At 48.4% G+C, this 26,823-nt stretch overlaps 2 protein-coding genes across 2 annotated transcripts in view; one reads left to right on the plus strand and one right to left on the minus strand.

The window, feature by feature from the left end:
• Window positions 1-26,823, minus strand: part of LOC107292085 — a gene marked incomplete at its 3' end in the record, with an annotated part of 196,831 nt that overhangs the window by 137,716 nt on the left and 32,292 nt on the right. Inside the window, 1 exon segment of the mRNA XM_029285080.1 lies at window positions 5,364-6,264. Within this exon segment, the coding sequence (XP_029140913.1) occupies window positions 5,364-6,264 (901 nt within the window).
• CARD9 (caspase recruitment domain family member 9) overlaps window positions 17,264-26,823 on the plus strand; it is a 16,495-nt gene continuing 6,935 nt past the window's right edge. The window contains exons 1-7 of the mRNA XM_029285083.1: window positions 17,264-17,464; window positions 18,301-18,438; window positions 18,621-18,946; window positions 21,357-21,536; window positions 22,673-22,816; window positions 24,014-24,139; window positions 26,289-26,480. Coding sequence (XP_029140916.1) covers window positions 17,275-17,464; window positions 18,301-18,438; window positions 18,621-18,946; window positions 21,357-21,536; window positions 22,673-22,816; window positions 24,014-24,139; window positions 26,289-26,480 — 1,296 coding nt within the window. The 5' untranslated portion in view covers window positions 17,264-17,274. The remainder of the gene's footprint in view (window positions 17,465-18,300; window positions 18,439-18,620; window positions 18,947-21,356; window positions 21,537-22,672; window positions 22,817-24,013; window positions 24,140-26,288; window positions 26,481-26,823) is intronic.

Below are 26,823 nucleotides of genomic sequence, written 5' to 3' on the forward strand. Positions count from 1 at the left end.
ACTTAACAAATGTCTAACTTAGCAACAGAAATTGTCCAGTGGTGCATCACGTGATCCTGGGTCCTACATCCACGTCGGTTGCCAAGTGCCTGAAATTTGGATTATGTGACCTATGAGGGTGCTGTGATGGTCGTAACTGCGAGGACTGGCTATAAGTCCCTTCTTTCAATGCTGTTGCAACTTTGAATAATGATTCTCAGTTGAGGATTACCTGCAGCAGGTAAAATGAACCTGGCACTCTTTGGTAGGCTGGGTTACTATGCCCAAGCCCACCCACCTCACCAGTCCACCAGCAGATATCCCCCTCCTTAAATTACCAAGTAGTTACAACAAAGCAAAAAGCAAGCAAAATTGCCAGCAAACACCCCCCCCCTTCCCAAGAATGGCAGGGCACGATGGTGGACCTGACAGGGTTTGTGCATTCAGTAATATTGAGGGTTTGTGCATTCAGTAATATTGAAGGTTCCATCCAGATGTAAAAGAGCCTTGAAGTTAATTCTGTGTCATTCTGAAGAAAGGCATAGATTTTGTTTTGTTTTTTTATTTTTTTATAGAGATTTTATTGGTTTCCTTTTGCATATATATGTTAATTTTTCCAATCAACGAGCTGTCTGGGGTTAGCTATCCTAATACATATTCTATTCCTAATCCTTCATTCTTTCCTCTAACCAACAATAAAATAAGTCCCAAATTTGGTAGTAGTCTGTGTCTTCTTTATCTTTCAGTCTCATAGTTAATCTGTCCATCTCTGCACATTCCAATATTTTTCGGATTATTTCTTCTTCTGATGGCAATCCTTCATTCTTCCAGTATTCTGCAAAGATTATTCTCGCTGCTGTAGTGATGTGTAAAATTAAATATAAACTCTGGTTATTAATCTTTTCAGACATTATACCTAGTAAAAAAAGTTCAGGTTTAAAATCAACATGTTCACCTAATATTTTTTCTAACCATGTATGTATCTTTTTCCAATAAGCCTTAGCTTTGCCACATGCCCACCAAATGTGATAGTACGTGCCTGCGTTGTGTTTACATTTCCAGCATCTATTGCCTGCGTTGTGTTTACATTTCCAGGATCTATCTGACATATTTTTAAACATTTTTGCTAATCTTGCTGGTGGCAAGTGCCATCTATAAAACATTTTATACAAGTTTTCTTTATACGAAGTTGACATTGTTAATTTGTAATTTCTCTCCCATAGCATTTGCTACTTTTCTAGTTCTATATTATAGCCAAAGTTTTTCGCCCATCTTATCATTGTTTCTTTAACTTGTTCACTTTCCATTTCCAAAATTAACAAAAAATTATACATTTTCTTAATTAATTCCTCATCTGAGGTTAACAAAATCCTATCAAACACAGTTTGATCTTTATAGAATGCATACATTTTCACATCTTTTTCATATCTATTTTGCATCTGTAAATGTGTCCACCACGACAGGTTGATCCCCTGATTTTTCCAGTTCTTGCTTAGATTTTAAATTCCCATCAATATTTAGAATATCTCTATATGCCCATATTTTTTGAAAGTCTACCAAGTTCGGATGTATAAATGCCTCCATCGCTGATAACCACCCTGGAATTTTTAGGTATATTTTAGCTTTAATTTTTTCCCATACTGTTAACAAGACATTTCTTATATAGTGATTTTGAAAATACTTATGAGCTCTATTTTTCCCATACCATAAGAAAGCGTGCCACCCCAATTGTAAATCATGTCCCTCTAGATACAACAACCTTTTGTTTCTAAGCATTATCCATTCTTTCACCCGTGTTAAAACAGATGCTTGATAATACAAGGCCCATTCCGGCAACCCAAATCCTCCATTTTCCTTAGCGTCTTGTAGTGTTTTCATCTTAATTCCAGCTTTCCTCCCCTGCCAAACAAAGTTCAAAATTAATGAGTTTAAATCTTGAAAGAATTTTTTCTCAAGTTTTATCGGAATTGTTTGAAATAAAAATAGAATCTTCAGCAGTACGTTCGTTTTTACTGTAGCAATTCTTCCTAATATTGACAACAAGAGCCTTGAAGTTAATTCTGTGTCATTCTGAAGAAAGGCATAGATTTTGATCTTAAAGATTGTGGCCTCTTTCCTTAATCTGTGATCCTACTTGAGATGGAAACAGCCAATCCAGAGCTGGAGTAACCTTCAGAAAGATCAGGCTACAATATTTTATTATTGTAATGGGGGTAAATACAGTAACCTCCTGCAGTGCAAAGTCTAACTTTTTTCTTGCCTAACTGGGGAGCTCCTATCACAGTGATGGCGAACCTTTTAGAGACCGAGTGCCCAAACTGCAACCCAAAACCCACTTATTTATTGCTGGGTGCCGGGTGGGCGTGGCCCGCTGGGTGGGCGTGGCTGTGGTGGTCATGGCAGACTGGGTGGGTGTGGCCAAGGTGGGCGTGATCACCTCAATGTTTCTCGTGGGGAGGGACACCTATGGGGGCCGGGCAGGGGGAGATCCAGGGGAGTCTCTGGCAGGTGGGGCGGTGGGTAGGAGGCTCGTCCTGCGGGGTGAGGCAAGGCAAGGCGAGGCAGGGCAGGGGTGCCATTGCCGCAGGGCAAGGCGGGCCAGGGGCCCGGGCGGCTGCTGCCTGACACCATCGGCCCCCGCACACAGAGGCCAGCGAGTGCATGGGGGCCAACGGCATCCATCAGCAGCCACAGCCTGCCGGCCCCTCGACCGGCACACTCTGGGGCTCTGCAGCCCGCCACCAGCAGTTCAGAGAAGCCGCCTCTGAGCTGGACGGCCAGCTGACAGCTGAGGAGGCGATGCAGTGGGTCGTGCCCAGGAAAAGGAGAGCATGCGAGGCCAGGAGGGATGGGACGGGGAGGGGGAGGGAAACCAGCCATGCTGGGATGCATCCAGCCATGTGGGACCTCAGCGAGTTAACGGGCGACTGATTGAAGAGGGACAGTTGCCATCTCCGGGGCATGGCGTGCGTGCCCACAGAGAGGGCTCTGAGTGCCGCTTCTGGCACGCGTGCCATAGGTTCGCCACCACTGTCCTATATACTGAGGATATGGATAATACAGGTAGTGCTTGAGTTAGGAATGGAATGGAGCCTGCCCATTCCATTCGTAACTCAAGGATTTGTACCTTGAAGGTGACTCAATCCCAACTTTCACCAACGCATTTGCTAATTTAATGAGTGGGCAAATGCATGGCTTGTTAAGTAAACATGAGCTATTTCAGGGTGAGGAAGGCAATGGATGGCCTAGTTACGGAACAGGCCATCTTCAGATCACCCAAGGCCTCCCCCGATCCACTGAAATACCCCGTGCTCCCTTCCCTGGCGACCCACAATTGCTCCCCCTATCCTGTCCCTCCGGGTCACTTCCCTTTCCAGCCTGTTTCTTTCTCTGCAACCCGGCAAGAGCAGAGGAGGCTTCCGAGGCCCAGAATGGACCTCCGGAAGCACATGGCCACCTCCCCTGCCTCCGTTCTGGGCCTCGGAAGGCCCGCTGAAACGGGCCACAGCGTCATTGGCCTTTTTTCCTGGCTTTTTCCTTTTCCTCCTCCGGCTTCCATTCCGTTCTCTTTTGCAGAGAACAGAGGCCTAAACTACCGTGAGCTCACACGTGATCAATAGTGTGAGATCTGGCGTCACTGATCTCGCGTGATCTCATGTTACTTTAGGCCTCCATTCTCTGCGAACACACCAAAGGAAGCAGCGTAACAGCCAAGAAAGCGAAGGAACTCTCAATCTTCGCAAGGTGAGTGGATACTAGTCCAAAGAAAAGAAGAAATAGGAGAGACATGATAGCAATATTCCAGTAGTTGAGAGGCTGCCCCAAAGAGGGGGTCACGGTATTCTCCAAAACACCAGAGGGCAGGGCAAGAAACAATGGTTGGAAACTGATCAAAGAGAGAAGCAACCTGGAATTAAGGAGAAACTTCCTGACAGTGAGGAGAATTAACCAGATTTTTAAAAAGAGGGTAGACAGTCACTTCTCTGAGATGGTATAGGTTCTCCTACTTGAGCAGGGGGTTGGACTAGAAGACCTCCAAGGTCCCTTCCAGATTCTATTCTATTCTTATTCTATTCTAGTGGCTAGGGAGACCTGTACCTGTATCTCAAAAACCTTTGTTGGCCTTAGAAAGTCTCGTTTCTGTTAAAAAGCTTTAAAGATGAGGGGACCATTGAGAGCATCCAATTTACAAGAGTTTCAGATAACTGGGGATTGTCTTGCATGGGGCTGACATTTGGAAAACCCATTTAGATTATATCAAACAATGAGAGGGAGGAGCTCGGTCACATCCCCAACAATGAAGGCCAAATTAGCCCTAGTGTCAGGTCCTGCCAGTTCCTGCCATCTGGAGGGGCATTCGAGGGTGGTGGTAGACAAATGGACAATACGATTGTGTGTACGTGACGGGAAATAGGGAGGGGGAAACGACAGGTGATGAAGACCATAGAAGCCCAGAATTGGTTTGTACCAGAGGCACCTTTTGCTTCAATCCGATGGAAGTCGAGGGTCTTTCTTTCCTAAGGGACACAGTTGGGGCAGGTCAGACGCCTAGATTCTGCCACATTACATTGTTCAAATTAGGCAGAGTTGGAAGATCATTTAAAAGCAACTTATTAGAGTAATCTAACAAAGAGGTTTCCCCTAATGAAAAGAGGAGTCCAGGACACATTCAGTAGAAAAAGTACAAAAGAATACTTGATTGGATGGAAGAAATGTTACATCAAAAACATGGACAGTAAGATAAACATCCCATAATATTGAGCATAACTATTTGAAAGAGCATTTTATTAAAAGAACATTTGCATGGGAAAAGGCATGACGTGTCACATAAAAACGAACAGTGAAGTTTTATTCACTTGAAAAGGCAAAGCCATAATCTAGCAGGGCAGTTGGGGAGGATGAGTTGTAATGTTGGCTGCGAAATGTTGCCAGATGGGCTGTTTTTCTACCTGACTGATTAGTTTTGGAGGTTTCTTGCAGGAAAGCTGGGGCCTTGGTGGGTTCATTGGGGGGGGAGGCTGTTTTGGCCTATTTTTAAGGGGGTTAGGTTTTAGGGCAGTATATCAAACTATCATGAAGGATATCTGCAAAATACATTGCAGAAGCAGGCAGGGCTGGATCAGCCATCCAAATGTCCTGCCATCAAATGTCTAGGAGAGGAGGGAAATGGGCAAGAAACCTGCTGTGGGAATTAGTGGCGGGAGGGAATGATAGCTGAGGAAGAGCAGATCAACATGGAACCAGTTTGTGCCAGGCATCTTCAAGGGCGTTTACAAGTATCATGACTGAAGGTCTTTCCACACTCAGGCATATTTAGGGTTTTTCCCCTGTGGGAATCTTTTGATGTCAATGAAGGTGTACACCGTCAGAAAAGCTCTTTCCACACTCAAGGCATTTATATGGTTTTTCTCCTGAATGGATTCTTTGATGCTTAGAAAGCCTTCCCTTCTCACAGAAACTCTTTCCACTCTCCAGACATTTCTGTGGTTTTTCTCCAGTGTGGATCCTTTGATGTCTGCGGAGCTGTCCACTCACAATAAAGCTCTTTCCACATTCCAGGCATTTAAATGGTTTCTCTCCTGAGTGGATCCTTTGATGTATATAAAGGCTGCTGCTCTGAGTGAAGCTCTTTCCACACTCCAGGCATTTATGCTCTCTCTTTCCTAAATGGATCTTTTGATGTCGGTAAAGGCTACTGCTCTGAGTGAAGCTCTTTCCACACTCTAGGCATTTATGTGGTTTTTCTCCTGAGTGGATCCTTTGATGTCTATAAAGGTGTCCCCTCTGACTGAAGCTCTTTCCACACTCCAGGCATTTATACGGTTTCTCTCCTGAGTGGATCCTTTGATGTTTATGAAGACTGCTGCTCTGAGTGAAGCTCTTTCCACACTCCAGGCATTTATATGGTTTTTTTCCTGAGTGGATCCTTTGATGTGTATGAAGGTGTCCCCTGTGATTGAAGCTCTTTCCACACTCCAGGCATTTATACGGTTTTTCTCCTGTGTGGATCCTTTGATGTTCATAAAGGCTTCCGCTCTGACTGAAGCACTTTCCACACTCCAGGCATTTATGCGGTTTCTCTCCTGTGTGGATCCTTTGATGTTTATAAAGGCTTTCGCTCTGAGTGAAGCTCTTTCCACACTCCAGGCATTTATACTGTTTCTCTCCTGAGTGGATCCTTTGATGTTTATAAAGGCTGCTGCTCTGAGTGAAGCTTTTTCCACACTCCAGGCATTTAAATGGTTTCTCTCCAGTGTGGATTTTTAGATGGATTTCAAGATTTCCATTTTTTTGGAAGGATTTTCCACATTCCTGGCACTGATATTTCTTTTCTCCCTTCTGGAGTCTTCCTTCTGTTCTTCTCTCACTGAAGTTCTTTCCACACTTCAGGCGTTTATGCTGTTTCTCTCCAGTGTGAATCCTTTGATGTTGATAAAGGTTGCTGCTCCGAGTGAATCTCTTTCCACACTCCAGGCATTTATGCTCTTTCTCTCCTGAATGCGTCTTTTGATGTTGATAAAGGCTGCTGCTCTGAATGAAATTCTTTCCACACTCCAGGCATTTATACGGTTTTTCTCCTGAGTGGATCCTTTGATGTGCATAAAGGCTTCCGCTCTGACTGAAGCTCTTGCCACACTCCAGGCATTTAAATGGTTTCTCTCCTGTGTGGATTCTTAGATGGATTTGAAGATGGTCATTTCTTCTGAAGGATTTTCCACATTCCGGGCACTGATGTTTCTTTCCTCCCTCCTGGATTCTCTGGGGATTCCCGAGTCTTCCGCCTCTTCTGAAGGACCCTCCGCCCTCCAGGCCCGTCTCGGGATCTCCGCCCGTTTCCTGCTCCCCGCTTCTCCCTCCAGGCGGCCTCCTTTCCCGGAGTCCCCTTCGGCTCATCCCTGCCGGGCCTCCCCCGCCGTCTCCTCCCGGGGAGCGCCCCTTTCCTCCGCAGGGCTCGCCCGTCCTCCTGCAAGAGCAAAGGAGAGGCGGGTCACGGCTCCGTCCCTTTCCCGAGGGGCCCCAGACGCTCCCCGGGGAGGAAGGCCGAAGCCTCCGCCTGTCACGGATCAGGCCCACTCCCTCCCTCCCTCCCTCCGAGACCATCTTTGACTGCGTCTCCCAGCATCCCCTGCGCCAAACCTGCAGCCCGGCTCCTCTCTCGCCGATTCCGGAAGCTAGCTCGTTGCCCGTTTTGTTTCCGGAAGTGGAGGCGGGACTTCTTTTCGCGTCCTTCTCCAAGAATATCCGCCTGTTCCTCTGGACTAGGGCCCGCCCCAAGGAGGCCCCCTGCCAATCGCCGTGCTCCCCCGAGCGACCAATCGGAGTCCTCTTTCCTCAACCAGGCAGATGGCGCCTGCGCGGTGCTGCGGGGCTTCCTGCTCCTGGCACGGAGGGGAGAGGGGGGGCTCCGTTTGAACTTTGGGGTCCGCTCTTCCCCCCCCTCGCCCCGCATCCAGGCAGGCGCAGCTGGGGGGCCCTTCCGGGGCTGCGTCTCCGCCCCTCCCTCATCCGGGCTCTCTCCCTTGGCAGGGCGGGGGTGGGGGAGCTGGGGGGGGCGATTCCCCCCTTCGCCCTCCTGGGGGGCTCCAGCCAGGCTCCCCCCGAGGCCTCCAGGCTGCCGGGCCTCCTCTCTGCGCCTCGCCCCAAGATCTCCATGGTGGGGAACTGGCAGCCTTTGGATCCGTCTCGGAAGGTATTTCGGGACGGCCTCGGAAGAGAGTTCCAAGGCCCGCCCGGCCGCCCGGGGAGGAACACCTCCGCCTCTCACGGGCCTTCGGGGCAGGCACGAGAGGCAGACACACACACACACACCCGTCACACCAGGCCTCGTGCTGCACCACTCCCTCTCCCTCCCAGGGATTCCCTACTCCGGGAGAGTCTCTCAGACTGCGACTCCCAGCATCCCCTGCGCCCTACCGGCATCCGGGCGCATCCGCCCCCGAAACAAGAAATTCCGGAAGGATGGGCCAGACCTCTCTTCCGGCCAGGCTCCGCCCCTTCCTCCTCTGGAAACCGCCCCCTGCAGCTCTGCTCTATTTGTCCGGGAGGAAATGCCTCCGCCCCCTCGTTCATTTGCATCGGGGCTCCTTCTACGCCATCCCATTGGCGGGTATCGCGTGGCCCCGCCCCCCTGCTCGACTCTGCCGTGCCCCTATTCCTCCCGCCTGGGCTCCTCCCCTCCTTTGGCCCCGCCCTTGGGCTGCTGTTCCTTTTACCCCCCCCTCCGCGGCGGCTCTTCCGCCCTGCCTCCTCGCCGCCCTGCTTGCTCCGCTGGGAGATGGGCTGCCCGGAGGGGCTGCGAGGGACGGGGTGGATGGAGGCTCCCCTTGCCGGCCTGGGGACCCGTCCCGCCTCCGCTGCAGCCTCCTCTCTCCCCGGAGCTGCTCCTTTTCCCCCGCCAAGAAGCCTCTGCTGGGTCCGGGTCTGCCCTGCGCTGGCGTTCAGTCACACGGGCATCTCCGCGTGGCCCCCTTTCCTTCTCTCCTCCTGGGGTTAGGGGGCTTTGCAGCTGGGCCTTATTCGCTGCTGGGTCTCCCTTGGCAAGGCGCCCCCCCCAGCACCCCCCTAGTCCAGACGCCCGAGCACAGTGGGTGGGCGGTTTGCACTCATAGAACTGGAAGGGGCCTTGGAGGTCTTCTAGTCCAGCCCCCTACTCGATCAGGACACCCTATATCATTTCAAACAAGTGACTGTCCGGTCTCTTCTTAAAAACCTCAAAGCGATGAAGCACGTGCGAATTCTGAAGGCAAAACTGTTTCCCGGGTTAACTGTCCTCACCGTTAGGAAGTTTCTCCTTAATTCCAGGCTGCACTTCTGGAACTAAAGGAAGGAGACAACGCTGGACCTCTAGAGCAGGGGTAGGCAACCTTGGCTCTTTTATGACTCGTGGACTTCAACTCCCAGAATTCCTGAGCCAGCTTAGCTGGCTCAGGAATTCTGGGAGTTGAAGTCCACGAGTCATAAAAGAGCCAAGGTTGACCACCCCTGCTCTAGAGCAAAGCTGAGCACAGCTGTGGAGGGAGAGAATAATAATGATGATGATGTTGGAAGGGACCCTGGAGGTCATCTAGTCCAACCCCTGCCCAGGCAGGAAACCCTATGTCAGTGATGGCGAACCTTTTAGAGACAGAGTGCCCAAACTGAAATCCAAAAACCACTTATGTATCATCGGGTGCTGGATGGGTGTGGCCCATTGGGTGGGCGTGGCTGCGGTGGTACCGGCAGACTGGGTGGGACTAAAAAGTTCAATCAATCAATTCCAACTTTGCGAAATATATATATTTTTTCCCACGAGAAGCTGAAATTGATTGAACCTTTTTTTTTCCCACACGGTAGCGGAGGCCTAAAGCGAAAAGGTTTTATAAAACCCAGCTGAAGGCCTAGGATTGGGGCGATGGCGTGCGTGCCCACAGAGAGGGCTCTGCGTGCCACCTGTGGCATGCGTGCCATAGGTTCGCCACCACGGCCCTATGTCATGTCAGACAAATGGCTGTCCAGTCTCGTCTTAAAAACTTCCAGTGTTGGAGCATTCACCGCTTCTGGAGGCAGGTTGTTCCACTGGTTAATTGTTCTCACTGTCAGGAAGTTTCTCCTTCGTTCCAGGTTGCTTCTCTCCTTGGTTAGTTTCCATCTGTTGCTTCTTCTCCTGCCTTCAGGTGCTTTAGAGAATGGCTTGACTCCCTCTTCTTTAGGGCAGCCCCTGAGATATTGGAAGACTGCTATCATGTCCCCCCTTCACTGAGATGCTCTCACCCTTGTGAGTCAGAGCAGGGGGGCAGTACTGGGGGGAGGATGTCTCGGCCATGGCTTACAATAATTACAGTGGTGCCTTTGGAGAGGCTCCCAGGGTGAGATCTGCATGGAGGGGAACTGGCAGCCTTTGAACCCATCTCAGAAAGTATCTCAGGGCCCATCCTCCCCACCGACAGTTGGCTGTGGGTCCTGGAAGGCTCTGTTCTCAAATCCTCAATCCTTGCATGTCTATGGAGCTTCTCAGTCATCCTGGTCACGGTCGTCTCAAAGGTGCTTTGTGCAATAAGGTTTAATAAGATTGTGTGTTTGTTGTCACTGTGAATTGTATTGGGGTGTGTGTGTGTGTGTGTGTGCACGAAGGGAGGCTTAGCCAATCTAATAATAATAATAATAATAATAACAATAATAATAGTAAAGTTGGAAGGGACCTTGAAGGTCATCTAGTCCAACTCCCTGCTCAGGCAGGAAACCCTATACCATTTCGGACAAATGGCTGTCCAGTCTCTTCTTAAAAACTTCCAGTGTTGGAGCATTCACTGCTTCTGGAGGCAGGTTGTTCCACTGGTTAATTGTTCTAACTGTCAGGAAGTTTCTCCTTAGTTCCAGGTTGCTTCTCTCCTTGATTAGTTTCCACCCGTTGCTTCTTGTCTTGCCTCCAGGCGCTTTGGAAAATAGCTTGACTGCCTCTTCTTTATGGCAGCCCCTGAGATATTGGAACACTGCTATCATGTCCCCCCTCGTCCTTCTCTTCGTTAAACTAGACATACCCAATTCCAGCAACTGTTCCTTATATGCTTTAGCCTCCAGTCCCCTAATCATCTTTGTTGCTCTTCTCTGTACTCTTTCTAGAGTCTCAGCATCTTTTTTACATCGCAGTGACCAAAACTGGATGCAATATTCCAAGTGTGGCCTTACCAAGGCCTTGTAAAGTGGTATTAACACTTCACGTGATCTTAATTCTATCCCTCTGTTAATGCAGCCTAGCACTGTGTTGGCCTTTTTGGCAGTTGCAGCACACGGCTGGCTCATATTTACCGTAGGTGATTGTCCACTAGGACTCCGAGATCCCTCTCACAGTTACTACTATTGAGCAAGGTGCCACCTATGCTGTACTTGTGCATTTGGTTTGTCTTGCCTAAATGTAGGACCTTACTTTTTTCACCCTTGAATTTCATTTTGTTAGATAGCGCCCAGTGTTCAAGTCTGTCCAGATCCTTCTGTATCTTAAAGTACACATGTTGTACTTTGACAATAGAGGTTGATTTGGTTTGATTTAAGAGGCAACCAGACTCTTTTTTTTTTCATTCCTTGAGGAAGAGTTTTCGCTTCTTAACCAAGAAGCTTCATCCGTCCTTGCACTTCCTCTTTTCTCTCTCTCTCTCACACGCACACTCTTCCGACAACTTTCACCCCGTGGGAGCTGGGACCGCTTCCTGTTCTTGCCTGATGCCTCATGGAAAACCAAATCTTTCTTTGATCGGGCAGCTTGGGAGGAACCAGAGCTGTGAATCTGGAGCCCTGGTCAGGCCAGCCAGGCCGTTGCTTGGAAGCTCCAGAGCAGGTTGGTGGTGGAACTGGTTTCCTGGGTAAAGAAGGAACATTTCCTGGGATGTTGAGATGGGGGGTGGGGGGGAAGGAGAGCACCTCTGCTGACATGGATGCTGAATTGGGATCAAACTGACCTGCTGAAGTAGGAATGGATTACATCTTTAGATTTCTGGGGAAGGTGGAAATCTTTCTGGCTGGAACAGCTCTCATAAGAGAACTTGGAGCATTGGTGGGTGAGGTTGGCAGTTCAGTTATTGTGCCTGAATCTGCCACATCAGAATGCCTCCCAGAGAGGTGGGTAAGCCATTTGATCACCTGTGGGGGATATGCTTTTCTCCTCCGTCCTGCCCCTGGAAACGGTGGAGATTAGCATTAGGAGCTGAAATCTTTGGCTGGAAGCTAAGAATGCAAAGCATTTTTTTGGGGAGGGGGGATTGGAATGTCCTCTGGTTGGAGGTGATGGGGGGAGGTCATACGGTTTCTCAACAGACAGGAAATCTCAGGCAAAGGAAATAAAGTCCTGCTGGATCAATGAAGCAAGACCTAAGAAGACCAACTAGATACCAGCAGATGGAAGGTGCTGCAGCTATGGAGACATCCCAGTGAGAAGCAGCTGGTTGTCTGTAAAGAGAATTGGGAGGGACCAGCAGAGTCCAACCGTTAAGCAGGAAGGTCCAAGAGAAACTGCTTTCTCCCCCTAAAAGTCACGAACCCTCACTGGGGCTTCTTCCTGCCCCATGGATTACTCCGTCAATGAGATGTGGTCGGTCCAAACTCCTTATTAGCATTTTATCCAACTCGGAACTGAGTTGTTTTGAAAAGCATGTGGGTTATGATCATAGCCTTCTTTTTAAAATAATAATAATAATATTAATAATATTAATATTAATAATAATAATAATAATAATAATAATAATAATAATAATAATAATAATAATAAAGTTAGAAGGGACCTTGGAGGTCATCTAGTCCAACCCCCTGCTCAGGCAGGAAACCCTATACCATTTCAGGCAAATGGCTGTCCAGTCTCTTCTTAAAAACGTCCAGTGTTGGAGCATTCACCGCTTCTGGAGGCAGGTTGTTCCACTGGTTAATTGTTCTCACTGTCAGGACGTTTCTCCTTAGTTCTAGGTTGCTTCTCTCCTTGATTAATTTCCACCTGTTGCTTCTTGTCCTGCCTCCAGGCGCTTTGGAAAATAGCTTCTTTATTGCTGTTTATTTTTATGGTTGCTCATCAATACTGATCTGTGTTATGTTTTTCAAACTCTGTTTTTCAAGGAGTTAACATTACACGAAGAATGTTCTCTAATCTTGGGCGATCTTGTGAGTCACTGAGCAGCATTTGATTCTGGCAGGTAACACCTCTAATCCAACCATACATTTAAATAATTAACAGAATAACAGAATTGGAAGGGACCTTGTCGGTCATCTAGTCCAACCCCCTCCCCCCACCCAAGCAGGAGACCCTACACCATTTCTGACAGATGGCAGTCCAGTCTCTTCTTGAAAGCCTCCAGTGATGAAGCTGCCACAACATCTGAAGGCAATCTGTTCCACTGGTGGATTGTTCTCATTGTCAGAAAATCCCTCCTTATTTCCAAGTTGAATCTCTCCTTGGTCAGCTTCCATCCGTTGTTCCTTGTCTGGTCTTCAGGTGCTTTGGAAAATAGGTTGACTCTCTCCTCTCTGTGACAGCCCCTCAAATGTTGGGACGCTGCTATCATGTCTCCCCTGGTCCTTCTCTTCTCTAGACTAAATAATTAAATAACTAAATAATTCACTAAATAACTAGGTAGGACATGCAGGATTGAACCCCGCTTGCCACAGACAGCTCCACCACCATCCTGGATGTGTGGTTGCTTGTCACTAGAAGCAAACATGCTGTTAATGGTAATACATCTCTTCTCTGTCCCGCATCTTCTGTGGTTCCACTTCCTTGGGCCCCCTTGTATTCTGAGAGTGGCTGACTCTCTCCCCCTCAGCCTTACATTATAATGCAGGGCTTTTCAACCAGTGGCACGGGTACCACCTGTCGTACATTGGCACCTGGCAGGTGGTACGTGACCACCTTAGAAAAGGGGTAGCAGGGGAGGGGAATGAGCTGAACCGGTGGCAGCACCGCACAAGCCTTAGCGAGAGACGGCTGGAGCTGCAGGGCTGTCAGGGCTCAGTGGAAGTGCCAGGATCAGCACCAGACTCCAGCTGGAGCTCGGCGCTGATCCTGGCACTTCTGCTGAGCCCAGAAGAAGCACCAATCAGCTGGAATGTTGCAGCCTCTCCAGGGTCTTATGATTTACATTCAGATGCTTGGCAACTGATTCATATTTATGATGGTCACAGTGTCCCAGAGTCATGTGAAGTGACCAAAACCTGCTGCAACCACCCAGCAGACTAAAAACCAAGCACCCCCCACCCCACACCCCCTGCCAATCCTCAACAGAAATGCTCACAACAATGAAAACCTCGGACAGGAGGAAGAGCGCAGCCGGGCGGGCAGGCAGCTGTCCTCCTCGGCTGTGGCTTAAGGGGCACTTTTTTCAGTGCCATTATAACTTCGAACAGTCACTAAGCGAACTGTTGTAAGTCGAGGACTACCTGTACTCTATCACTTTTTTCTTTTTCTTTTTTCTTTTTGGTCATCAAGTTTATGACACCTTGCTGGGCGACTGGTGGTTCTCGGATGTTGCCCTATCCTAAAAGTGGTACAATGGGTGAAAAGGTTGAAAAGCCCTGTTATAATGCATCCATCCTGGTCCCCCATCTCAGGCTAGCCCTCTCTTCTCTGCCCCCTCCCTAAATATCCCCCAGGGTTACATCCTTTCCTACCACTGGAGACAGTCCAGCCCTCCAAGGGTTTGATGGTCCTCTTTGAGGAGAAAGTCTACTTCCCTGTTTGCCTGTTTCTCAATTACTTTTCAGAATGACTTCAGGGCCTCCTTTCCGTGACGGCCAAATAGGATATTGAGCAACCGACCAAGAACATTTCAAGAAAACAGCTTTTTTTTTTCTTTTTGGAAAAAAAAAACATATCGGAACAGCGTCCATGAAATGCAGAAATTCAGATGCTGAACCACGGGCGCCTCAGCCTCTCTTGCGAATCAGTTCCTCGTCCTAAATCTGAGGAAAGACTTTAAGGGCAGTTTGAAAGGAGCTGAAAATCAGCAAATGCTCATTATTTTTCCCCGAGCTGGCTGAAGCTAAGGGAAGCAAGCAGCCACTGGGGGAGTTTGGGCCAGCCCTCCCCCCTCAGCCCTAGGAAGAAAATGGCCAGGGGGAAAAAAAACATCAGACAAATTTTGCCCCCAAATGGCAGGGAATTGTCCAGATAAGGGCCTGGAGTCGGAGCTGCCCCAAATACCAGGAAGCACCAACACGGCCACCCTTCCCTTTAAACATTATTTTTAATGTTTAAAAAAAGATGTTGTAAAAAAGATGCTGAGACTCTGGAAAGAGTGCAGAGAAGAGCAACAAAGATGATCAGGGGACTGGAGGCTAAAGCATATAAGGAACGGTTGCTGGAATTGGGTCTGTCTAGTTTAATGAAGAGAAGGACGAGGGGGGACACGATAGCAGTCTTCCAGTATCTCAGGGGCTGCCCCAAAGAAGAGGGAGTCAAGCTATTCTCCAAAGCGCCTGAAGACAGGACAAGAAGCAATGGATGGAAACTGATCAAGGAGAGAAGCAACCTTGAACTAAGGAGAAACTTCCTGACAGTTAGAACAATTAACCAGTGGAACCACCTGCCTCCAGAAGCGGTGAATGCTCCAACACTGGAAGTCTTTAAGAAGAGACTGGACAGCCATTTGTCTAAAATGGTATAGGGTTTCCTGCCTGAGCAGGGGGTTGGACTAATGACCTCCAAGGTCCCTTCCAACTTTTTTTTTTTTTTTTTTTTTTTTTTTTTTTTTTTTTTTTTTATTATTATTATTATTATTATTATTATTATTATTATTATTATTATTATTATTATTATTATTATTATTATTATTATTATTATTATTATTATATGTTGTTGATTTTTTTTCCTTCTGGATTCCTCATTGCTTTCTGAGCTTGGTTGTTTTCTTGCAGACGTTTCATTACCCAGCTAGGTAATCACATCAGTGCCAGGTTTTCTCTTTACTTAATTCCACCGACACAGTTTAATTTGATAGCGCCCCAAGGTCTTATATTATTTCACTAGATATATTCCCTAGCCCTCAGTTATTGAAGGAAGCGGCGTATTTATGGGTGTCCCATCCCAAACCTCAGTGGATGACCTATGTTAGGTGTGTGTGGGGGGTGGTGGAATGCAGCCAAAATCCAGGTGTTATTTGAGAGGTTTGCAGCACCTGAGAAAGGGATGGAGGGATTTCTTCAGAAGAAGACCAACATCTGTGAGACACAAAGGAATCGCTTTCTCGGGTGACCAGTTTCAATGCCAGTTACTCATTGAGTAAATGAGTCAGAGAAACAACAAGGGAGAAAATGGGCTGAAGAAACAGGGACTTCCCCCCCACCCCCCCAAGACAGGGTGATGAGTTCCTTTGCCTTCCTCTTCTCAGTGACTCAGCCTAAAAAATGGGTCTCAGAGGGAGTACTTTTCTGAGGCTGTGGAAAATTTCCTTTACACCCACTTTCCCTTCCCTCTGTTGGGAGATTCATCTAATCTGTGATCAGAGCAAGTGGCAGCCGTGGCTAGGAGGGCCTTAGCCCAGCTTCAGGTTATGTGCCAGTTGCGCCTGTTCCTAAATTGGGAACTTGTAGCCACCCCCAGACTGGACTGCTGTAATGCGTTCTACCTGGGGCTGCTGTAGGAGATGATCAGGCTGTGCCCGATGGAGAAGTCCAACGGGTCATCAATCAATCCATCCATCAGAATAGAGCTAGGAGGGACCTTGGAGGTCTTCTAGTCCAGGGCTTTTCAACCACTGATACGGGTACCACCTGTGGTACATTGGCACCTGGCAGGTGGTACGCAACCATCCTAGAAAAATGGTAGCGGGGGAGGAGAATGAGCTGAACCTGTGGTAGCACCTCACAAGCCTGAGCGAGAGATGGCTGGAGCTGCAGGATCAGTGCCGCTTTCCAGCTGATCGGCGCTTCTTCAGGGCTGTCAGGGTTAGGATTAGGGTTAGGGTTAAAGTTCAGAACCTGGCTTGGGGGTCCTGGGGAACCGATGACAATTGAAGTTGGCTCCCCTATTGTCAAAGATGTATGGATACTATACTCCTCTCTGCATTTGTGGCGTACATATTTTAACCTTTTAATGTTTTAAAATTTTAATAGCAAATGTCTATTTATTTATTTTTTTTGCATTGACAGCGTTTACAATAATTGCTTTTAGATTAGTTTTATCTGAATGTTGAATGCTGCTGAGGGTCACTTCTGGCCAGATATATAAATCTGAGAAATCAGTTACCAATTTTAGTTACACCTGTGCTAATGCCAATAACCAAACCAATCACCTACAGCAGTTTTTTTTGACTATTCTATTTATTACATTAGAGCTCTATAATCTAGAGATTAGATTATTGCAAACTAAATTGCTGTGATTCACAGGAAGTACAGCTGATGTCTTAACATACACTGGATATACAGAGAGAGAGAGAGACAGAGAGACAGAGACAGAGACAGAGAGGAGGAGAGAGGAGAGAGGAGAGAGAGAGAAGGAAAGAGAGAGAGATGTAATGATGTCAGAGGTAACTTGGGGAAGGAAGGAGATGGAGGGAGGAGGGAGGGAGGGAAGTAGGGAGGGAAGGAAGGAAGGAAATGAGAGGGAGGGAGAGAGGGAGGAAAGGAAGGAAATGAGAATGGGAGGGAGGGAGGGAGGAAAGAAGGGGAAGAAGGAAGGAAGGAAGGAAGGAAGGAAGGAAGGAAGGAAGGGAGGGAGGGAGGGAGGGAGGGAGGGAGGGTGTTCACGAAGACGCTATAATTCTGCTAACGTCCCGTCCCGTTTGCTTTCCAGTTGGAGACACCTCCCTCCTGCATTTTCCGAGAAGATCCTGAGTCTCCACTATGTCGGATCCAGAGGATGAGGATGGCGAAACTTGTTGGAACAACCTGGAAAGCTTCCGCGTGAAGTTGATTTCGGTGATCGACCCTTCCAGAATAACACCTTACCTGCGGCAGTGCCGAATCATCAACCACGATGACGAGGAGCAGGTCCTAAATGATCCCAGCCTGGTACTCCGGAAAAGGAAAACAGGTACCCACTGATCTTCTGGCTTGGAAAGAAATCTGAGCTTGCACAAAATATCAAACCAGAAGCTTTTAGGATGGCGTTTAGCCAGCACCCTTTTTAAGAATCAGAAGCGAAAGGAGCGAGACAACAACAACAACAACAACAACAACAATAATAATAATAATAAAGTTGGAAGGGACCTTGGAGGTCATCTAGTCCAACCCCCTGCTCAGGCAGGAAACCCTATACCATTTCGGACAAATGGCTGCCCAGTTTCTTCTTAAAAACTTCCAGTGTTGGAGCATTCACCGCTTCTGGAGGCAGGTTGTTCCACTGGTTAACTGTTCTAACTGTCAGGAAGTTTCTCCTTAGTTCTAGATTGCTTCTCTCCTTGGTTAGTTTCCACCCGTTGCTTCTTCTCCTTCAGGCGCTTTGGAGAATAGCTTGACTCCCTCTTCTTTGGGGCAGCCCCTGAGATACTTGAAGACTGCTATCATGTCACCCCTCGTCCTTCTCTTCGTTAAACTAGACAGACCCAATTCCAGCAACCGTTCCTTATATGTTTTAGTCTCCAGTCCCCTGATCATCTTTGTTGCTCTTCTCTGTATTCTTTCTAGAGTCTCAGCATCTTTTTTACATCGTGGTGACCAAAACTGGATGCAGTATTCCAAGTGTGGCCTTACCAAGGCCTTGTAAAGTGGTATTAACACTTCACGTGATCTTGATTCTATCCCTGTTAATGCAGCCCAGCACTGTGTTGGCTTTTTTGGCAGCTGCAGCACACGGCTGGCTCCTATTTAAGGGATTGTCCACTAGGACTCCGAGATCCCTCTCAGAGTTACTTCTGTTCGTCTCTGCAGGGCTGCTCCTAGACCTTCTCCAGAGGACGGGCAAAAAAGGGTTTGTGGCTTTCCTGGAGAGTCTGGAGTTGTACTACCCGCATCTCTACAAGAAAATAACAGGCAACGACCCCACCCGCGTCTTCTCCATGATAATAGGTAATCTTTTGCTCTGGTAGCTCTCCCGAGCTCTTCCGGTGACATCGTAAGTCCATCTTTGGTTGACTGAAGTCAAGACTTCAGCAACTGGGGTGTCTGAGCTACTGAAACTTGGTCTACCCCTGTGGTGCTCTCCGGGTCCCCGTCTTGCTCTTACCCACCTGGGTTCTTCTGCTCTGCAGACAAGGCGGGAGAGTCTGGCCTGACGGAGCTGCTGATGAGTGAGGTCTCGAAGCTGCAGGTGGCCATCCGGGAAGAGAGGCAGAAGGTCCAGGAGCTGAACGTGGCCCTCAGCACCAAGGAGGACACCATCAAGGAGATGAGGGTGAGGGACAGCGTCCTGCGCAAGTACCAGGAGCGAGCACACAAGGTGAAGGACGAGAGGGACGCCCTCAGCAGGGAACTGATGCTGTGCCGGGAGGAGAACTACAAGGTGGCCATGAACTACGCCAAGCAGAGCGAGGAGAAGAACGTGGCCCTGATGAAGAACCGGGACCTGCAGCTGGAGGTAGGACGCTTTGTTGCTGCTCCTTGCTTCTCTTGGGCAACAGGAAACAGAACAGGCCAGGTGTAAGGACCCACCTCACTTTACATCTTAAGAAGACAGAACTCTTGGAATATCTCTTCCAACAGGCATCTTTATTAAGAGAAAGTGGTTGCAGGTGTTCTAGACAGGATCTGAGGGATCAACCCCTACCATTCAATGTTTTAAGTGTTCCCAAGCAGCCCCCACCCCACAGTCCTTCCGGGTGACGTTCACTCATTCTCTTTTTTCCCAGATCCCAGGCGTTGCATTGTTCCACCCCTTTTTCCTCACTGCCGGCAAAAGAGAGACTTCAGAGAGAGAGAGTAGATGAAAGGCAATGGTCATATTGTTATGGTCAGTCCTCTTTATGAGAATCAACATCCAGTCCTTTGTAGTTTAAATGAAGGAAGTGAGAGTCATAAAACCCCCTTGCTTCCTCCTCCCCTTTCGTAGTATGACAGAATCCACAAAGAGTAAGAAATGGGTTTTTTTCTCAGAGTAGGTAACTAGAAATGAAATATAATTGGATTCTGACACCAGGGCTGGGGGGGGGGATTAGAACTGATGAGGACCTAAGCTGAGAATGCCTGAATTCCCATGCCAACTCTGCTATGAAGATACCATTAGCTTACACTACCCATTTAGCCAGGCCGATTTAAAACCTGGTCCCACATTTCCACGCATTTGATTATTTTCATGTTGATGTGCCTTTTGTGGCTTACCCTATCTTGGAGGGTCTATGACAACTCACCGTGGCCACGTGGCCACAGCCAAATTGCCATGGCTAACTCATTGCAGCCAACTCGCCACGGGACAACTGGCTGTGAGACAAGAGTTATGGTAATATCAAAAAATTAAAAAGAAAAAAAAGAAATTAAGAACTAAGATGATTAAAGATATGAAGACGGTTGCAGGATTTGGGAATGGCCAGTCTAGAGAAAAGAAGGACTAGGGGGGACATGATAGCAGCATTCCAGTATCTGAGGGGCTGCCACAAGGAGGAGGGGGGTGTTCAACTTATTTTCCAAAGGACCTGAAGGCAGGACAAGAAACAATGGATGGAAACTAGTCAAGGGGAGAAGCAACTTGGAATTAAGGAGAAACGTCCTAACAGTGAGGACAATTAACCAGTGGAACAGAAGTTGCCTCCAGAAGCTGTGAATGCTCCATCACTGGAGGTTTTTAAGAAAAGACTGGACAGCCATTTGTCTGAAATGGTATACAGTCTCCAGCCCGAGCAGGGGGTTGGGCTAGATCAGGGCTTTTCAACCTTTTCACCCATTGTACCACTTTTAGGATATGGCAACATCTGAGTACCACCAGTCGCCTAGCAAGGCGTCAAAAACTTGATGACCAAAAAAAAAAAAAAAGGAAAAAAGTGATAAAGTACAGGTAGTCCTCGACTTACAACAGTTCGCTTAGTGACTGTTCGAAGTTATAATGGCACTGAAAAAAGTGCCCCTTAAGCCACAGCCGAGCAAGACAGCTGCCTGCCCGCCCGGCCACGCTCTTCCTCCTGTCCGAGGTTTTCATTGTTGTGAGCATTTCTGTTGAGGATTGGCAGGGGGGGTGGGGTGGGGGGTATTTGGTTTTTATTCCACCCCCCATCTGCTGGGTGGTTGCAGCAGGTTTTGGTCACTTCACATGACTCTGGGACACTGTGACCGTCATAAATATGAATCAGTTGCCAAGCATCGGAATGTAAATCACAAGACCCTGGAGAGGCTGGAACATTCCAGCTGATTGGCGCTTCTTCTGGGCTCAGCAGAAGCTCCAGGATCAGCACCGAGCTCCAGCTGGATCCTGGCGCTGATCCTGGCGCTTCCGCTGAGCCCTGACACCCCCTAAGAAGCACCAATCAGCTGGAGCCTGGCGCTGATCCTGGCGCTTCCGCTGAGCCCTGACAGCCCTGCAGCTCCAGCCGTCTCTCGCTCAGGCTTGTGCGGTGCTGCTGCCACCGGTTCAGCTCATTCCCCTCCCCCGCTACCACTTTTCTAGGGTGGTCGCGTACCACCTGCCAGATGCCAATGTACCACAGGTGGTACCCATACCACTGGTTGAAAAGCCCGGGGCTAGATGACCTCCAAGGTCCCTTCCAGCTTTATTCTGATTGATTGATTGATTAAAAGAGTGGAATAGAATCATTAAAGAGAGAAAGCTAACGGAGGGACAAAATGAAATGTGCATGACAAAAATTAAAATACTTTTAATTTTTTTAAAAAATAATTAAATTGAATTGTGGAATTCTCCCACAGCGAGTTGTCCCACGGGGAGTCGTCCCAATCCTATCTTAGGAAGCCCATCTCCCAAGTCAACAGGTGTCCGCATGATCTCTCTTCCCTCATTTTTCCACCTTCTGGGCACCTCCTCCCCTTCTTGCCCCCCCCCCAAGATCGACTGCCTGCGGCACAGCCTGGTCAAGGCTGAAGATCACTGCAGCCTGGAGCGGAAGCACACGCTGAACCTCAAGCAAGCCATGGAGCAGCGGCCCAGCCACGAGGCAGTGTGGGAAATCCAGCGGGAGAAGGACCTGCTGTTGGCCAAGAACAAGGAGCTGGAGAGCACCCTGCAGGTCTCTGTTGGGTCAGGAAGGGGGAACCATTGGCAGAACAGGGTGGCAGAGGGTCCGCAAAGAAAACTGCAGGTGAAAGATTCGGAAGTTAAGGTTTCGATGGGATGCAGACTTGGATGGGAACTCTCTGGGAAAGTTCTTAAGTTCTTGGATTTAAGTTTGACAGATTTGCAAAAAGAAAAAGAAAAAGGAGGAATTAACTGAAACGGATCTGAGCAAATAGGCAGGCTGTTTATTATTTACTTGCCCCCACGACAGAGAACTCATAGAATCGGCTTATAAACAGCTGACCTAAAATTTCGATCTCTTTTATGTATAACTACGGGTTGCCGGATCAATCCGGTTCGGTTTCTCTGAACGTAGCCAGGTTTTGTCAGATTGTCTGTAAAATTAGAAAGACCTTGGTCACCCACTGACGATTTCACCGTCCCTTGTGGCCTTTTTGAGTGGTAGCAGGCTCTGAAGACAAGGGCTGGGTTTCCACTTCTGACTGGGGCAGGGGTCCCCAACCTGTGAGCCACGGCCCTCTACCGGTCCGTGGCCTGCTGCAACTGGGCCTCGTGAGTGGCTAGCTGCTGCGCACAGGCGCACAACGCCACTTGCGTGAGCGTCGTGTGCATGGGGGGCTTCACTCACACGAGGGTCGCAGAAGCTTGTGGCCCCACTCACGCGAGCATCGTGGGCATTCGGGGCCTTACTTGCGCAAGCATCATGGGTGCTCTCGGCCCCACTCGCACGAGCAAGAGGTACCCATGCACATGCATGTACGTGCACACTCCTGCCCTTCCCACAAAACCTTTCCCTCTTTCCCCCCTCCCCCCCGGGCCGCCAACCCGGAAAGGTTGGGGGACACTGGTCTGGGGAGTTTTCCTTTTGCTTGGTGTGTGTGTGTGCCTGTGTGTATGAGTGATGCACCTGCAGACTGAAATTATGCATTTCCTGAACTTTTGACATACTCCAAAGCTCCACCATCCCTGATCCACCCACCTCCTGCAAAGGGCCGGAAACCAGCTCATCCCTCCTAGGCAGTAAGGCAGAGGTGGCATCTCCCCAAGTGCAGAAGGAAGGCACAATGGGGGGGGGGAGATGTGGAAGGGTGCCTAATCCATGCCTTCTCTCTCTTCTAGGTCACCAAGAAAGGCAGCTCCGAGAAGGATGGGGTGCCCCTCCAGGCTCTCGAGGCCGAGTGGAGGCGAGTGTTGAAGGAGCAACAGGAGCTGGTAAACACCACCTGCGATTTACGCCAAGCGCTCCAGAGAGCCGAAGATGGGCGGGATAAAGTAAGCAGCCAGGCAGCGAATCTAGCTCATCAAATTTGCAGGAATAGCTGGCAGGAATAGCCAACACTCCAGAAGACAGGCTTAAGATACAGGAGGATCTGGACAGACTGGAACACTGGGCGCTATCTAACAAAATGAAATTCAGTGGTGAAAAAAGCAAGGTTCTACATTTAGGCAAGAAAAACCAAATGCACAGTTATAGTAGAGGTTAACTTGCTCAATAGTAGCAACTGTGAGAGGGACCTCGGAGTCCTAGTGGACAATCCCACAAACCCTTTTTTGCCCGTCCTCTGGAGAAGGTCTAGGAGCAGCCCTGCAGAGACGAACAGAAGTAACTGTGAGAGGGATCTCGGAGTCCTAGTGGACAATCCCTTAAATAGGAGCCAGCCGTGTGCTGCAGCTGCCAAAAAAGCCAACACAGTGCTGGGCTGCATTAACAGGGATAGAATCAAGATCACGTGAAGTGTTAATACCACTTTACAAGGCCTTGGTAAGGCCACACTTGGAATACTGCATCCAGTTTTGGTCACCAGGATGTAAAAAAGATGCTGAGACTCTAGAAAGAATACAGAGAAGAGCAACAAAGATGATCAGGGGACTGGAGACTAAAACATATAAGGAACGGTTGCTGGAATTGGGTCTGTCTAGTTTAACGAAGAGAAGGACGAGGGGTGACATGATAGCAGTCTTCAAGTATCTCAGGGGCTGCCCCAAAGAAGAGGGAGTCAAGCTATTCTCCAAAGTGCCTGAAGGCAGGACAAGAAGCAACGGATGGAAACTAACCAAGGAGAGAAACAACCTTCCTGACAGTTAGAACAATTAACCAGTGGAACAACCTGCCTCCAGAAGTGGTGAATGCTCCAACACTGGAAGTTTTTAAGAAGAGACTGGACAGCCATTTGTCTGAAATGGTATAGGGTTTCCTGCCTGAGCAGGGGATTGGACTGGATGACCTCCAAGGTCCCTTCCAACTTTATTATTATTGTTATTGTTATTGTTATTGTTATTGTTATTCTTCTTCTTCTTCTTCTTCTTCTTCTTCTTCTTCTTCTTCTTCTTCTTCTTCTTCTTCTTCTTCTTCTTCTTCTTATTCTTATTCTTATTCTTATTCTTATTCTTATTATTATGGAAACTCTGCTCTTACTGAGACAACATCCAGAGATTCTGCAGTTGACTTACATTGTATTATTTTGACAGCTTGTAGGAGAGAAGGAGCTGCTGGAACTCCGATGTACCTCCTTGCAAAATGATAATCAAATTTACCAAAATCGCATCAAGGCTATTTTAAAACAGCTGGAAGAGGTGGCTGCTGAAAGAGATCAGGTAAGAATCGCTCTTATTTTTCTCCAACCTGGTGCCCCTTGATGGGCTGGACTTCAATTCCCAGAATCCTCAGTTTTCTTCTCTTCTCACAAGCCTCCAAAAGGCAGTGAGTCTGATTAGAAACCACTATGAAAGAATGGTATGGTTTCAGCTTTTTAAGAGAAAGGGAAATTGTCAACCTTACAATTTCTCAGCGTGTGATCTTCGCTACCTAGAATTCCCCCGCCCGCGTGGCCATAGTTGAGAATTCCGGGAATTAAAATGCACATCTGAAAGTGTCCAAGGTTGGGAAAATGCTGAGATAAATGGGAAATTCTGCCCTCTATTGGCTGAGTATGGGTACTGAAACTGCAGAGCACTTCTTGGTAAAGGATAGTGAAGGCTGCCCACTGGTGGCTGATTTACTGATACTGCAGCTTCAAAGCAGAAGGAGGCTAGAGGACTCTATGGCAGTGATGGCGAACCTTTTAGAGACCGAGTGCCCAAACTGCAACCCAAAACCCACTTATGCATCGTCAAGTGCCGGGTGGGTGTGGCCCATTGGGTGGGCATGGCTGCAGTGGTAATGGCAGACTGGGTGGGACTAAAAAGTTCAATCAATCAATTCCAACTTTGCAAGATCTTTTTTTCCCCCCGCGAGAAGTTGAAATTGACTGATTGAAACTTTTTTTTTTTCACACGGTGGCGGAGGTCTAAAGTGAAAAGGTTTTATAAAACCCAGCTGAAGGCCTAGGACTGGGGCAATGGCATGCGTGCCCACAGAGAGGGCTCTGAGTGCCGCCTCTGGCACCCGTGCCATAGGTTCGCCACCACTGCCCTATGGGAAAGTTTCCCACCTACATCATTCTGGGAGAGGAAGCTCATCATACCTGTATGCTGTACATGTGCAGAATCATAGAACTGGAAGAGATGCCAGCGTCCATCTAGCCCAGGAGTCCTCAACCGGGGGTACTCACACCCCCTGGGGGTACAAGACGATATTGCAGGGGGGGTGCGAAAACTTGGGTTTTCAAAATTATGGCGTATATGCATAATTTGTCGTCATTTCAAACTTTTGTAAGGGGTGCAAGAATATATCAGATGCGTTCTAGGGATGCGGGGTATAGAAAAGTTCGGGAGCCGCGGATCTAGCCCAATCCCATGCTTGTTGCGAGGAGCGCTAAAGATCAGGAAGGCTCTCCAGAAAACAGGCATTGCTGTAAGGACCCACCCCACTTTACATCTTAAGAAGACAGAACTCTTGGAATATCTCTTCCAACAGGCATCTTTATTAAGAAAGATGGTTGCAGGCGTTCTAGACAGGATCTGAGGGGCCAACCCCTACCATTCAATGTTTTAAGTGCTTCCAAGTAGCCCCCACCCCACCGTCCTTCCAGCGACGATCCCAGGCGTTACATTTCCACCCCTTTTTCCTCACTGCCGGCAGAAGGGAGACTTCAGAGAGAGAGTAGATGAAAGGCGATGGCCATATTGTTACGGTCAGTCCTATTGGTGAGATCCAAATCCAGTCCTTTGTAGTTTAAATAAAGGAAGTGAGAGTCATAAACCCCTTTGCTCCCTCCTCCCCTTTCGTAGTATGACAGAATCCACAAAGAGTAAGAATGGATCTTTTTTCAGAGTCGGTAGCTAGAATTGAAATATAATTGGATTCTGACAATCGCTGTCCTGCTCCCCAAGGCAAAAACCTGCTAGAACCCAAGATGGGACCTGTGTGGGTGGGGTGGGGTATGTGGGGGACAATAGGATGCTGTTGTTTGCAGTGTCCTCCAGGCAGAACTGTTGGGCAGCTGGTGACGTGATCGCATGCCATTCTGAGACAGTCAGCTAGTGCCCACTCTAAACTGGTGTGTACCAAAGCTGCCTTCATCCCCGGCCCTATCCTGGATGGGGCATTCAGCCTGGCATGTCTTACCGAGACCTACAGTAGATGGGCCCACAGGTGGAGGGTTTCCCCTCTTGGAAATGTGCCCACTGAGTTAGGGTTCGGTCCCAGCTGAGAGCCCACGGGAGTCGAGATTGTAAATTGCCTAAAAATTTAAGAGATTTAAAAATAACCTTAGAAAATGGGGGGGGGGGAGAGATGGAGGAAAGGCCGGTGGGCTTTGCTGGCAACTCTCTTTTTGCCTGTGCCCTGATGGGGTTGCTGCAGGCTCTTCTGACGCAGGAGGAATGCCAGAAGCAGTATTCCCAAGGCCTGAGGGAGAAAGACAGCTACCGGAAGCAGATCCGGGAACTCGGGGAGCGTTGTGACGAACTGCAGCTTCAGCTCTTCCAGAAAGAGGGACGGCTGCTGAGTGCCGAAGCCCAGCTGAAACGGCTGTGCCGCCATCCCTCCGCCATGGTAGGTTGTCGGGGAAAGCGGTTTGTGTGAATGTTCATTCCTGGCCAGTTACGACGGTTGGGAAGGATGGGACCCGAGAGATGACGTGTGCCCCTTGCTGGTTCCTGCTATGGAGAGGCTACCAAACACTTTGCTGGGAGGTTAAGGTTAGGTTAAGGTTAATTTAATTTGTATACCGCCCTTCTCCCGTAGGACTCAGGGCGGTTCACAGCATATTAAAAACACAAATACAATATACAAGATACAAAAAATCATACAAAAATACACAAAATAACCCCACTAAAACCTAATTAAAAGCCAAATATTGATTGCTGTATTCCCATTAAAATTACTTTTTAAAAAA

This window comes from Protobothrops mucrosquamatus, unplaced genomic scaffold (assembly GCF_001527695.2).
Source record: "Protobothrops mucrosquamatus isolate PMUCROS unplaced genomic scaffold, P.Mucros_1.0 scaffold1262, whole genome shotgun sequence".
NCBI lineage: Eukaryota > Metazoa > Chordata > Lepidosauria > Squamata > Viperidae > Protobothrops > Protobothrops mucrosquamatus.